At 37.5% G+C, this 14,437-nt stretch overlaps 1 protein-coding gene across 1 annotated transcript in view; it reads left to right on the top strand.

Annotated features, from left to right (window-relative positions):
- The window catches only part of LOC143301124 (exportin-7-like), a 39,531-nt gene that overhangs the window by 17,261 nt on the left and 7,833 nt on the right, over positions 1 to 14,437 (top strand). Inside the window, exons 14-28 of the mRNA XM_076615182.1 lie at positions 230 to 362; positions 814 to 919; positions 1,964 to 2,099; positions 2,733 to 2,806; positions 3,932 to 4,076; positions 7,224 to 7,380; positions 7,861 to 7,928; positions 8,490 to 8,578; positions 8,989 to 9,096; positions 9,434 to 9,516; positions 10,043 to 10,097; positions 11,751 to 11,910; positions 12,279 to 12,417; positions 12,915 to 13,174; positions 13,892 to 14,019. Of these exons, the coding sequence (XP_076471297.1) occupies positions 230 to 362; positions 814 to 919; positions 1,964 to 2,099; positions 2,733 to 2,806; positions 3,932 to 4,076; positions 7,224 to 7,380; positions 7,861 to 7,928; positions 8,490 to 8,578; positions 8,989 to 9,096; positions 9,434 to 9,516; positions 10,043 to 10,097; positions 11,751 to 11,910; positions 12,279 to 12,417; positions 12,915 to 13,174; positions 13,892 to 14,019 (1,841 nt within the window). The remainder of the gene's footprint in view (positions 1 to 229; positions 363 to 813; positions 920 to 1,963; positions 2,100 to 2,732; positions 2,807 to 3,931; positions 4,077 to 7,223; positions 7,381 to 7,860; positions 7,929 to 8,489; positions 8,579 to 8,988; positions 9,097 to 9,433; positions 9,517 to 10,042; positions 10,098 to 11,750; positions 11,911 to 12,278; positions 12,418 to 12,914; positions 13,175 to 13,891; positions 14,020 to 14,437) is intronic.

Consider the following 14,437-nt stretch of genomic DNA (forward strand, 5'->3'; position numbering starts at 1 on the left):
AGAAAACACACACACACACAGTTCTCAAGAATTTAAAAGGTGGATTGAATGTGGAATAAAAATCTTCAGAGCTCTGGATTTCAACTTAAAAGTTCTGTAGCGTCGTCCTGATGGCAATAGCTCATAATACTTGGTCATTGTTTACCAGTACTGAGTCAGATGAAGTCACTGAGGTAATAGAGTGTTGCTAATGAGCACTAAATATTTTGTGACTGATCTTTCTTGTCAGCTGTCAACAATAGGTCGCTGCGAGTACGAGAAGACCTGTGCCCTGCTGGTTCAGTTGTTTGATGAATCTGCTGGGCGTTACCAGGAAATGGTGTCCACTGCCAACCAGTCTGTTGATATAGCCATTGAAGAGGGTTAGTATTAGAAGAAGAAAAATTTCCTTCAGGGGTAAAAGGCACAAGTGAAGTCAGAAAAATCATTCTTTGTGTTGAATGGTAATCTTGCTATTTCTGGAGGAAAAAAATAAAACATGTTAATTTCGTCTGCCCTTGTCTATTTATGTTTGTATTGAGAGGGGTGAAGATTCATAGTCTGTAGCCTTTGAAACTGGGATCTGTATTTGTTGACTTTCATATCAGTATGTTGTTAATATTTACCAGTAAATAAACCTACAAGTTTTTTTGTGATAAATATTAAAAAGGTGAAGAATGTTTTCTGTAATATGATAGTATCAATGACATAGCAAGTGATGTATATGTAAAACTAGTCCCATTTCTATTAGAAATACCTTTGTTTTTATAACTTGGGGAAAGCCGGTATTTTGAGTGATGATGTGAATTTGCTGACAAGTCTTGTTTGTGGCAGGGCGATTAACATGGTTGGTGTATATCATTGGCGCTGTGATCGGGGGCCGTGTGTCCTTTGCAAGTACAGACGAGCACGATGCAATGGATGGAGAGCTTGTGTGTCGGTGAGCTGCAGATGTGGGATGGGATTCTGTTGGAGAAATAATTGGCTAGACAGAAGCAATCTTCATGAATTTTGTATGGATTAAGTTCAGTCACAATAGATGATACATGTGTGCATTAGGCTACTTTTCTTTCTTTCTTTTTGAAAAAAAAATTATGATTATTATTTTGTATGTTATGGTTGTATATATTCATCAGAGTAAATTTATCTACAGAATTTTCCAGAAATAATTTTGTTGCTGTGATTTATTTAACATATGCTAGTGCAGGCTGCGCAGGTGATACTGGATTGTCATTTCATCTGAAAAATTCCTACAGACCATCACACAAGTTGTTATAGAAAGAAAAGCTCATACATATCTTCAACCACGTACTCAGAATCTTTTCTCTTTATAGAAGGATGAGTTATTCACATGGGCATAGTTCCTGTTGGCCACACTACTGTTCATTAGTGGCATTCTGCCATGCGCTTTTACATGATTTGAACAGAATTAGCTTGACTGAATTTATATGAATGTAGTTTTGAGGAGCATAAACATCGGTGTATATCTTTTCTCTTTATAGAAGGATGAGTTATTCACATGGGCATAGTTCCTGTTGGCTACACTACTGTTCATTAGTGGCATTCTGTCATGCGCTTTTACATGATTTGAACAAAATTAGCTTGACTGAAATTATGTGAATGTAGTTTTGAACAGCATAAAACATTGGTGTATATCTCGGTGCAATTTTGAACAAGATCATTGATGTATGTTTTGGTGCAGTTTTGAACAAGTTCTACTTCAAGAAAGATGCTGGAATTTTGTTTGGACAACACAGCAGTGATGTTTGTTTAGATTCTACTTTGAATGTTTGTTTGGATTTATGACTAATTGCTCAAACTCTGCAGTGTTTAAGAATGTTTAGAGAAAGTGACATCATATGGAAAAGTGTAAAGAATGAGAATACAGTACAGATGTTAATTTCAACAGTGTGTACATGTTTGTGTTTGATGTACTGTATGATTTTCCACAAATCACAATTTCTATTGTTTTTCCTTTTTGCAGAGTATTACGCTTGATGAACTTGATTGATTCACGGCTGGCTCAGGGGGGATCAGAAAAACTTGACCTGGCAATTCTCAGTTTCTTCGAACAGTTCCGTAAAATATACGTTGGAGATCAGGTGCAGAAAACATCTAAGGTAAATATCAGTTGTTCTCCAGTATATTTGAAGTTTTAAAAGGAATTGGCTTTTGAGTCTAAAGCTTTAAGGGAAATGTAGGGAGGAGGAGGATATTTGAAATATTAACTTTGCGGGTGCAAGGAGCTTATTTGTATGTGGAGGTGTGTATATGTTTTTTGGAGAAGGGGGTGAGATCACCTCAACAGCACCTTGGTCATCAACTGAACAAAACAAAAATGGTTGATATTTGTGAATTCTGCTCAAAATGCTATATTCTTCCAGATGTATGGCTGATGTGCATTTGCACAGAAGATTCCCATGGATTAATGTTGCAGCAGTTTTGTTATTTTTAATTCTGTTTATTTACTTTATTTCTGTGTTTTATTTGTTTTTCACATTTATTTGGTTAATTACAGGTTCCTGGGCAGACTGACATTTTCACTTAGCTCAGATTCAGAAACTGACATCTCCACATCAGACTACAACATTTTACTCAAAGTAACATAATTTACTGATTCTGATTTATGTGGGTTTTTCCCCTTTTTTAAACACAGTACCCCAACTCCGTATGCTAAGCATCAAATGAATTTATGAGTAGATCAGTTTTACAATGTTAAAAAAAAAAATCTCAAAAAATCTAAATACATTCAGGTGTACCGGAGACTGTCAGATGTTTTGGGTCTGAGCGACGAGTCCATGGTTCTCAGTGTCTTCATTGGAAAAATGTAAGTCAGCTTTCATCCTTCCCCCACTTCTCTCTCTCTCTCTCTCTCTCTCTCTCTCTCTCTCACTAAGCTATCTCTAGTCCCTTGTTTTTTCATCCCCCACTTTCTCCATTTCCATCTTTCGTAAACTGGTTGCTTGCCTCAGGATGCAAGACTTGTGTCCCTTTTGTTGCCCCAACAGGGCATAACTCTCATGTGCAGCTTTCATCAACAATTTACAGTTGATATTTAAAGGGAAACGACCTACTTTGTTTCTAATCTCTTCTAGAATATTTGAAGATTGTTTCAATCCCTTGGACTTGTAGTCTGCAGTGTATGACTCATAGGTAGCAGGAAATTCTGATCATAGGCATCAGGAAATTCTGAAGTCACTCACAGCCACCATTGGTCAAAATGGTGTTGTCTAGCAGTGATCGATCTTGGCTCATTTTGTTAAGGTTTTCAGCCATATAAGTGGATGGGTGCCAAACACAGATGGACGGTGAGTTTTTTTTATCAAGCTGTGGTTTGAAACGAACAAAAACAAATTTGACTGGGAATCCCCGAATAAATTGCCATGCCAAGATTTTTTTTACCACTTGATTTCATGGAAAATGTTTTAGACTCAGATGTAAAACAACAATATAAAAAAAACCAGTTGTACAATGGAATTGTATTGACTTTATTATATCTTTGAAATACACTGTATCAACAATCACCATGCAACATCTCAAGAAGATATCATTTATATGAGGAAGCAGTGCACATTCTTCTGCACTTAGTTGGAAACCCCAAGTTTTTCTGCAGCACACATAATGCCAGAATTGTAAAAATGTTCGGCAGGCGAGGGTTTATGTTAGTGTATATTTTTGTTGTTCCATCTGTTTTCTGCAGGCCTTTTTCTGTGATGGTCTTTTTAGAATGCATGTGAGATGTCTTTGTTGTTGGTTGGTTGGTTTTTTGTTGTTGTGGTGGTGGGGTTGTATCCAGTTCATTTTTTTCCCTTTCATCGATTGCCCAGTTCATCCATACCTACATTTTAGATATAATTTTGTTGTCAGTTTTTGTTTGTCATAAGCACTTGAATATTTACTGTATGAAACATTTTTTTTACAAAGAAGAGTTTTGTTACCTTTCCTCCACCAGCATTACCAACTTGAAGTTCTGGGGCCGCAGTGAACAGATCATCAACAAAACCCTGCAGCTGCTCAGTGACCTGTCTGTGGGCTACAGCAGTGTGCGGAAGCTGGTCAAGTTGGAGGCAGTGCAGTTCCTCCTCAACAGCCACACGGTATGCCGTTTGCGGGATTCGATAATGATGTGTGTTGTTTATGTCCGTGCCTACCATTTTGCCTCTCTTGATGAAACTGAGAAGATCCAGAATACATTTTTGATGTTATCTTTGAAATGGATTCTTCCTTCACCTTACAGTTTACCTTGAAGTGGTGTTGAAGTTAATAGTCGACCCTCTTGGCTTTAAGTAGGTGGCTAACAATGGTTTTGGTAGCTGTTTTGACAGGCATTAAATACCTGAGCTTACATAACTGTTTCTGCTTTCTTTCGCCTTTTTACAGTTGCTTATAAAGTGCTATAAACTAGAGAAAAAAAAAAGCTGTACCATGTCTCAGTGATGAATATGTGCATGGTCATTCATCCATAGCTGACTGGTTTCAGTGCAACTTTGAACAGTGGTTAAAATCAATATCACATGAGGTATGGTAGGTAAGCCTAATTGCGAATGATCCAGTAGAAGACGCCAAGTTATGAAATGTGTGGCTAGGATGAGAACACTTAAAAGTAGGGCAGAATACAAACCATTTGCAGTTATACACTGTTCACAATTAGGTCTACCTATCCTACATGGTTTCCAACAGATGGCAGTTATTCCACACTTGGGGCCAGCGTTCATACTGCTGGCAGGTTGAAATGTTCCAATTTCAGAATTTACCCAAAATGGCTAGTGGTTTTGACCTTCACCTTCAAAATAAGAAAATCATTGAAATCATACATTATTTTTACCTTGATCTGACCTGGTCGAATGTGCAATGCAGTAAGTTCTTAAGATTAGAATGAAAAAAGGAAAGAAGAAAAAACAGTGGTTCATGTGACTTTTACCAATCATAAAACTCATTAAGTAAAAAATATGTTTTTTTAGATTCATATACTGTATCTGGTTTGAGTCTATGGATCTGGTTGAGACTAACAGACACCACACACATTTCATGTATGACCTTTCTGGATGGGCTGACTGGGACATGGTCACCACTATCTTCAGAAGAAAACCATTTACATCTTCTTTCTTGTATACTGTGAAATGGGGTAAACAGCATAACTGGCAGAGTTCTCGCTTTGTTGTATTAGGATTCTCACATTGTTGTCATATAAAGATTCTCACATTTTTGTTTCAAAAGAATTCTCACAGTGTTGTCATATTAGGATTTGAATTTGTGTGCATTTTTGTTTGAGTAGATGATTTGATCACTTGCGAAACTATTGACATGTGATGTACATTATTTCAGCTGGAAGGGAAAATGGTGAGGATTTGCTTGTACAGCATTTATCAGATTTATCGGATTTGGTTACACGCCCACTTTCAGACCCCATTACCTTGTATGTACTTTGTTTTGCATTGTAATGTGTGCTACTTTCTGTCAGTATGGTGCAGCTGAATGCACGGTATGGCTCTTTTGATTGAGATCTGTAGAAAGTGGTAAGTTTGCCTTGTCGCATGACAGCGAAGGCCCCCTGATTTGACATGATGAAGGAAAAGAAATGAGGCGCAGTGTGAGAAATGAGATACACTGTCTGATTAATTCAGTTATACTTAACATTAAAGCACTTTTTGATACCCATGTTTCAAATAAATGTAATGATTTTTTTTTGATTTTTTAAAAATCTTTACTTCATCCAGTGTTTGAAGTATGCCTTGTTTTTTTCTTGGAAAGAATAGAAAACAAAATGAATTACATAATGATTCATCATTTTATTCTGTTGATTACTCCAAAAATCAATGTTTGTTTTATTCACAGTGCTAAACGTGTTTTGTTTTATTTACAGACTTTTTTTCCACTTAAAGTTATTGATCCAAGTTCTTTTTTAAGGCATGATTTATTGCATGTTGAATGTTACGGAGTCATTTTTATTGTTGTATATTTGTTATAAGATAAATGGAGAGCATTCTTCCAGACAATCTTTTTATGACAATGACATTAGTTGAAACTAGGTCATCGTAGCATGAGCTAACAGTGTCAGTAAATAGTAACATGTTTCTCAGTCAGCTAAGATTTTTTTCTTTAAAGAAAAAAAAAGTTTAAGTGACAACTTGATTCTGGTGCTTTAACTGTTCTATTGTATTTTGATGCAGATGTTCACTCATATATTGAAGTTATGTGTTCTCAGAAAATTTTCCAGTGACAGAACTTTTTTTTTTTTTCTTTTTTACTTTTTTTTTTTTCTTTTTTACTTTTTTTTTCAAAATTTTCCTTCCTTAATCCTTACAGATTATGTGCGTGAATTATGTATTGTAGTTAGGGGCTTGTATAGATTTCATCCCATGTTTGTCATTCCTCTCATTGAGAAAATGACATGCGCCAAATGATGAAGCTGACATCGGGCATACTGACAGAAGAATTTAGAGTTGGTCCATTGCTTGTTCAACAACCTGGGCTTAAAATCAACAGCCAGATATCACTGGTCAATTCAGCTCATTCTGTACTGAATTGGGTATTTCATGGCCATATATGGCAGCAAATTTGTCAGCTTCTGATTTCGTAATTCAAGATCCCAGGTTTAGTCCCTAGCTTTGGCTTATGTTTCTTTTATGTACACATATTTTAAAGATTCTTTCCATATGTGTGTGTTGCGGGTGATGGTGTTTGAAGTGTATCATGACCACAGGAGGGTGGGGAATGGCTTTTGCTTTTGTTTCCTGGAGTGGAATGTTTGGAGTCAGGGGGAGCCAGTCAGACATGGGCACATGCAGTGTATTTGTGTCAGTGTTGCGTTCACTCCTGTTTCTGTTCACATGTGGCTGTTCCTTTCCCCGCATGTGTTTATGGTGATAGGTATATTTTGTGCTCGTGGAAGCAGAGAAATGGGGTGTGTGTGTGCGTTCTTTGAGATTACTACACAGACATAGTTTATTGCACTTCATTTCTTTGTGAAGCTCTATCTCTGTGTTCCAGTTATATGTTTTCCCCTTGAACAGGGACAAGTCGAAAAATATGACAAGAAGTGTGTGACTGGGAATATCCTGAACAGTTCATTGAGTGAAGAAGGAACCAATTTAAACTTAAGAAGTTTCATTGGAGAGAGAGAGTACAAGTATTCAGAAGACTTTATTATAACCTTTTTTGTACAATTATTCTTTCTTACTGTGGTTTTGTAACAGTACCTTAAGTAAGGGTACATAGCACTCTGGGACTATTTATTTCTGCAGAGTGAGCACTTTCCTTTCCTGGGCATCACCAACAATAGCAGTGCTATATCAGACATGAGATGTCGCACCACATTCTACACGTCCCTGGGCCGCCTCCTGCTGGTAGACCTTGGGGAGGATGAGGAGAAGTTCTATCAGTTCATGATGCCTCTCACAGGTGATTCCTGCATATGTGTGTGTGTTGCCCTCCATAATGCTGGATGTCATTTGTATTTTGTAAACTCTGGATCATGCAAAGGAAAATGAACTTTTATTTAGATTTGAATATGTTCAGTTTATATTTCAGATTATATTTGCTTATTGTTGTATTGTTTCTTTTTCCTCATCCTCCTTCAGATTTTTTTGTTTGTTTTTGGGATATTTTTTGGTAATATTTTCTGAGAATCCTCCTCTCCTTTTCTTTTTTCTTGTTCTGCCAGTGTGCTATTCTGTATAAACAGACATGTCAACTCTTTCGTTTTGTTTGATATTTGTTCTGCTCTGAACAGTGGACATTGTTATTTTATTGCATAAATGCCATGGCATTCAAGTGAACCTTTAGCACAGATTGTTCCTGCTTGTCCTTGCAGACAGAAAGGCCTTTGACACTTTTTTTTGTTTCTGTGCAGATGTTTGTAAGTATTTACATATGTTTCAGCATCATTTGAGAATGTGGGTAACCTGTTGAGCAATGCCAACTCCCCAGCCAAAGTTGAAGAGGCAAAGGTAAATGTGACATTGTCATGGATGAAGTCAATTTTATGACAGACGTTATAGGATCGGAATAGGAGAAAAGATGAATTTTTTGTATTCTTTCTTTTTTGGGGTTGGGGGGTTGTGGTGGGGGGGGGGGGGGGGGGGACAAAATAATGTCATTTAAATTAATATAACTGTCTTGACATGGTGGTCTATCAGTATTCTGTGCTGTTGAAGAAAGTGGTGCGTGTGTGTGTGCGCGCAAAACTTTTGACCTGTTTTCTTTTATGGACATATTTAGAACTCCTCTGAGTTACAACGTTATTGCAGACCATTGTGTATAGTTGTGCAGTGTATTCTATCTGCATGACCTGCAATGAAAACCAACCTACAGTGACATGAAATCTCCAGCAAGGTTTGTGTTAAGATAGCACGCACGCACACACACACACACACACACACACACACACACACACACACACACACACACACCACAACACAACACAACACAACACAACACAACAACCAAAGAGGTAAGAGGAATTCCATAATTATAAATTTGATGATAATATGTATGTGCTCCTGTTTCAGAGAGCGTTGATAGGTTTGGCTAGAGATCTACGTGGAATCACGTTTGCCTTCAACACCAAGACCAGTTACATGATGCTGTTTGACTGGATGTATCCTTTCATCACAATTGCCTGTTCTTTTACTAATTTTATCTACAAATAAGGCGTACTTGTGGACAAGGCGCAGAGGTCGAGGTCTAGGGGCAAAATATAATTTTATCGTCTGAAAATTACAGTAAAACTTAGCATGCACATTGCACAAAACTTATCATGTAGCATGCACAGAATGTAATACATAGAATGGTCGTAGGACAAAATTACGTGTGCATAAAACTATTAACATAGTGTTTGCTAATGCATGTTGAAAATGTCACAGGTAGTGTTCACAACACTTAACTCATAACATGCATGAAACTTGATACATAACATATTCAAAACTCAATACACATGTTCAAAACTTAATACTTGGCATGCACAAGGTTTATACCTTGCAGTAACAAATCCTTGACAGTTTTTGACAGCTACCCAACATACACACCAGTTTTACAACGAGCCGTGGAGTTGTGGTGCCATGATCCTGCAGTAACCACACCCATCCTCAAACTTTCTGCTGAACTTGCACAGAACAGGTGAGTTTTTATTTTGGTACATGCTTATTGCCAATTTGAATTAAGCTGCTGTGGTGGTGAAACTGGACTCTGTGTTCAGATGGTTCCAGCGCTTGGCATTCATTCTTTTTTTTTACAGGCAAGAGACAGCACCAGTGTATTATTTGTTTTTTTCTTTCTGCTCTACCTTCCATGTATATGCTTTTTTGTTTTGCTTTTTTTTTTCCAGTCCCTTTTGATTTTGAAGTAATTTTTCCCCCTGCCCCATCAGTGTCAGAAAAAAATTAGGAATATGGCTGCCATCAGATTTGTTGCCGCTAGTGTTTTTGTGCTGATTTTTAATGTGTTTCTGTTTCAGATCTCAGAGGTTACAGTTTGATGTCTCATCACCAAATGGTATTCTGCTGTTTCGAGAAATAAGCAAAATGATAGTTAGTTATGGTAAGTTGTATTTACTGTTGCTACTTTTTCATCATATTAGTGCAGGGTGGGGTGAGGGTGATGAAAAGTTGACATTTTAAAATCTTTATTTATAGTCTGACCATACAAAAACTGAGAATTTGTGCATGCTTAGACTGGATATTTAAAGGTTAATTCCTGCCACGAAACCATGATTTGGACTATTAGCATCAAAAACAGATAATTGATAATCAGTTTTTTTAATTGAATCATTGATTTTTAATTTTTTCATATCAAATACCAAAAAAAAAGCTATTATTTTGGGTAATTTTGTTTTGTTTGTTTGTTAGTTTGTTTTTTGACAAAGACAAAATTACTAACCATTTTATAATCACAACAGCAGAAAATAGACATTCTTTATTTTGACAGAAAAGCATGCCACTTCATTGACCTAACAATGAAGACAATGTTTGTTATGTCACACTGTTGTAAGATTTATTTAATGAAGTTTTGATTTGGTACACTTTCATACATGGTAACATATAATCTTCTTCTGTTTTTTCTGCAGGTTCAAGAATATTGACTGTAGGTGACATTCCCAAAGAACAACTGTACCCCATGAAATATCCTTTACCAGATGTTTTTGTCACAGTTTGAAGCAGTTAGCTCCCATTGCTTGGTCATACTTTGGCAAAGTATATGTGAAGCAATTAACCCACATTGCTGAGTCATTTCTTCACAAAATATATGTGAGGCAATTGACCCGCTAAGTCTTACCTTCACAAAGTATATGTGAGGCGGTTTATTCATATTGCTAAGTGTTACCTACACCAGTTAAATGTGAGGCAGTTAACCTACATTGCTTCATACCTTTGCAAAGTATATGTGAGGCAATCAACTGATATTGCTAAGTCATATCATTGCAGAGTATATGTGAGGCTTATTAACCCATTAAATCTTACCTTCACAAAGTGCATCTGAGGCAGTAACCCACATTGCTAAGTTTTACCTTCACAAAGTACATGTGAGGCAGTAACCCACATTGCTAAGTCTTACCTTCACAAAGTATATATGAGGCAGTTAACCACATTGCTAAGTTTTACCTTCACAAAGTATATGTGAGGCAGTTAACCACATTGTTAAAAGTCTTATCTTCACAAAGTATATGTGAGGCATTTAACCACATTGCCAAGTCTTACCTTCACAAAATATATGTGAGGCAGTTAACCCACATTGCTAAGTTTTGCCTTCACAAAGTATATATGAGGCATTTAACCACATTGCCAAGTCTTATCTTCACAAAGTATATTGAGGCAGTTAACCCACATTGCTAAGTTTTGCCTTCACAAAGTATATGTGAGGCAGTTAACCACATTGCTAAGTTTAAGTTTTGCAAACTATATGTGAGGCAGTTAACCGAAGTTAAACCTTCGCAAACTATATGTGAAGTAGTTAACCCACAATGCTATGTTAAACCTTCGCAAACTACATGAGAGGCAGTTTACCCATTTTGCTGAGTGATACCTTTGCAAAGTATAGGTGAGGCAGTTCACCAACAATGCTTAGTCATGCATACTTCCGTAAAGTATATATGTATTTCAAAAGAACATGGAAGTGGTGTGTGACAGGAAGGTGGCATTAATGAACTGAATGTAAACCATGTGAGTCAATTCTGTCACCAGGACAGATTGTGTATGTGGTAAGTTTTTTGTTGGCATTTTCTCACCAACTGTTCATGAAAGAGGAATCAAACATGGCAGAATGATAATTTGGAATTTCATCTTTTTCAGAAGCGATTATCAGTTATCAATAAGGCTTACTAAAATCATAAAGTTAACACTTAATGAACCTTTTTTTTTTCAGACTAACGTTCTAATATGCATAAGTATTAAAACCCATCCTGTTAAGATCTGATTTGAGCAATTTTATTGATGCAAAACGTACGTCTAAATAAATTCATTCTTTAAATGAAAAGAAAAAAAGAACAGGGAGGTGTTTCAGTTTTGTTTATTGGTTTAGAAATCACAAATAAAAATTTTAGATAGAAAATTTCCTTTTTATAACTGATTTTTTGTTTTGGTATCACTGAGCATTGTCATCTACATCTGCTTGTGTGGGTTGTCATATTTACAAGAAGGCTTTTATGTGAAAGACAGTTTTCTACCCAGCCATGTAGGCAGCCAACGTTATTTTCAGAGGTAGCTTTGCATCTAACACCATTTAGTTAAGAAAACAAGTTATTCCCAGTATTTGTTTCCTTGACTTTGTGCCTGTACATTGAAAGGAATCTCGGTGTGCTTCGCCATGCTCAAGGCAGCTTTGTGTGGCAACTATGTCAATTTTGGTGTCTTTCATCTGTACGGAGATGCAGCCCTGGACAACGTGCTGGGCATGTTTGTCAAACTGCTGCTGTCCATTCCACAGAGTGACCTCCTGGTACGTTCTTGAGTCTTCATCTTGTCGCTGTTGATAGGTTTTAGAAAATTTGTTGTATGTAGAGGGTGAATCTGCAAGATTTTTTGTGTTTGTTGTTGGTATCTCTTGTTTTTTATGTTATAAATTTGTGAAGCAAATGGAAGGTTGGACACAGTCTTGTTTATGAAATTCAGCCATACCCTTTACTTACAATAGAAAAAGTTTATCCTGGTTTTAAAGACCACTAAAGACAAATACATACTATCTTGACATTTGTCAGTATATGAAGCCCAGAACATTGTAACTGTGAATGTGTAAATCCTATCTGCAGGATTGATGATGACATCAATGGCTGATGGGTGTGTGGGTCACTGTATGTGCGTGTGCAGGATTACCCCAAGTTGAGTCAGAACTACTACGGTCTGTTGGAGTGCCTGGCTCAGGACCACATGACCTTTGTGGCCAGCCTGGAGCCGCAGGTCTTTCTCTACATCCTGTCCACCATTTCTGAGGGGCTTGTGGCTCTGGGTAAGATTCCTTTCTGTTTTTTGCTTGGTGTGAATTGTTCTTCACTGCATGCAGGCTTTACATTCTTCTGTGATAGAGAGCTGGGAAGGTGTGAGTGTACGCTGACCAAGTCATTGTGGCATCAGTGTGACGTGTCTTTAATTTGAGGATCATAGTTGTGTATGTGTGTGTGCCCAATGTGAGGATCAAGTGTGTGTGTGTTTACATTTTGAACCTTTTACCAATAAAAATGTTCTGTTGTTTCTTGATCTTTTGTTTGCGGGGTTTTTTTTTAAAGTACTGAATTTCATACATTCTTTTCCCTCTTTTTTTTAAGTGCTCAATTTTGTGCACAGATAATGTTTTCCTTTTTCCTGTTTTCAAAAGCGTTTTTTAATGAATGGTAGTCATTTTCTTTACACTTTTTTTATTTTAGAGAGAGAGAGAGAGAGCAGTGTAAAATATGAAGAAACTCTAACACAGCACAGGCAGTAATACAAAACATGTGGTTCCCCCAGACACGATGGTGTGTACGGGCTGCTGCGCCACCCTGGACAACATCATCACATACCTGTTCCGCTGCCTGACCAGCAAGAAGAAGAAGACTGGGGACCACCGCATGATGAACAGCGAGTCCTTCCTGCGCATCCTGGAGCTGCACCCAGAAATTCTGCAGCAGATGCTGTCCACCGTGCTGAACATTATCATGTTTGAGGACTGTCGCAACCAGTGGTCAATGTCCCGGCCACTGCTGGGCCTTATTCTCCTCAACGAAGACGTGAGTGGGTTGGTTGGTCACTGCTGCTGCAGGGACTGTGTGGGGGACTGCTGCTCTTCTCAGCTTTGTGTGCATACTGGATGCATGTGGATATTGTGGAAATCTTCAAGCGCAGCAATGGATCAAGAAAATTCAATCCAAAAAAAGAAAAATGTCTTGTGTTGTTGTCTGGGTGTTTTGCCTTCTCGGGCATGGTCTCGACTGTCTTTAGGGCTACATTTGATATAATAAAAAAAAAAATTAAAAGAAATTGGATGAACAAAATCGATTGGGGGAGAAGAGAAAAAAAAAGAAAGAAAAATATATCTTGTATTGTCTGGATGTTTGCCTTCAAGGGCGTGGTCTTTGCCTTTTTAAGGGCTACATTTTTTCTTTTACAAGAATTGGCAAGTGATTGATGGATTTTGACTTTAGGGGTGTAATTTCATCAAACTGCAAACCCTTCTCTTTTGTTTAGAATACAACAGATACATTAATGCATGTTGCATGTGAGCACTGATTCAAACACACTACAACACAGATGCTTGAAGTTAGAGTTTTGAAAGTATATACTTTTAGAAAGTTCAGCATTCTTCCATCTAGTCTTCAGTGTTAAAGGAGAGAGTATGTCATGACTGCTTGCATATCTACATGGATGTTTCCATTGCAGGTCTTCTCTCATTCATGATGTAGTGGATCCACCTCACAGTCAGATCATTTCTGTTTTGATGGTTTCAGTATTTCAACAAAGTCAGGGAGAACATCATCTCTTCACAACCAGCAGAAAAACAGGAGACAATGGCCCAGTGTTTCCAGAACCTCATGGAAGGAATTGAGCGGTCTCTTCTCACCAAAAACAGAGACAGGCAGGTTTCCTTCCTTTTCTGTTTGAACACACTCCTCTCCCTTGACTCTTCCCTGCACTTCCTCACCTCTGACCTGGAAGTATTTGTAGGAAGGTTTCATCATGTGGGGATGATAAATAGAGGGCTCAGTTACTGAGTACCCAAATTATTGAGCATTGACAAATTCACACGATTTATGGCTTGGTCAGCCATGTCTTCTTTGTTGCCTGTATGTTTACCATGTGGTGCTGTTGGTGATTTACATAATGGTTCAGATGGCAAGAATAACAGTGGGATTATCAGAGATGCAACTGAAGTGTTCGCTGACATTTTTAGATCCAAGTTTGCCTTCTGACAGGTTATGTTCTTCTCTTCCTTTGTTTCTGTAAAGTGGAGAATAAGATCTGTGCCATAACTTCTGTGACTCTGGAAATCAGTT

This window comes from Babylonia areolata, chromosome 2 (assembly GCF_041734735.1).
Source record: "Babylonia areolata isolate BAREFJ2019XMU chromosome 2, ASM4173473v1, whole genome shotgun sequence".
NCBI lineage: Eukaryota > Metazoa > Mollusca > Gastropoda > Neogastropoda > Buccinidae > Babylonia > Babylonia areolata.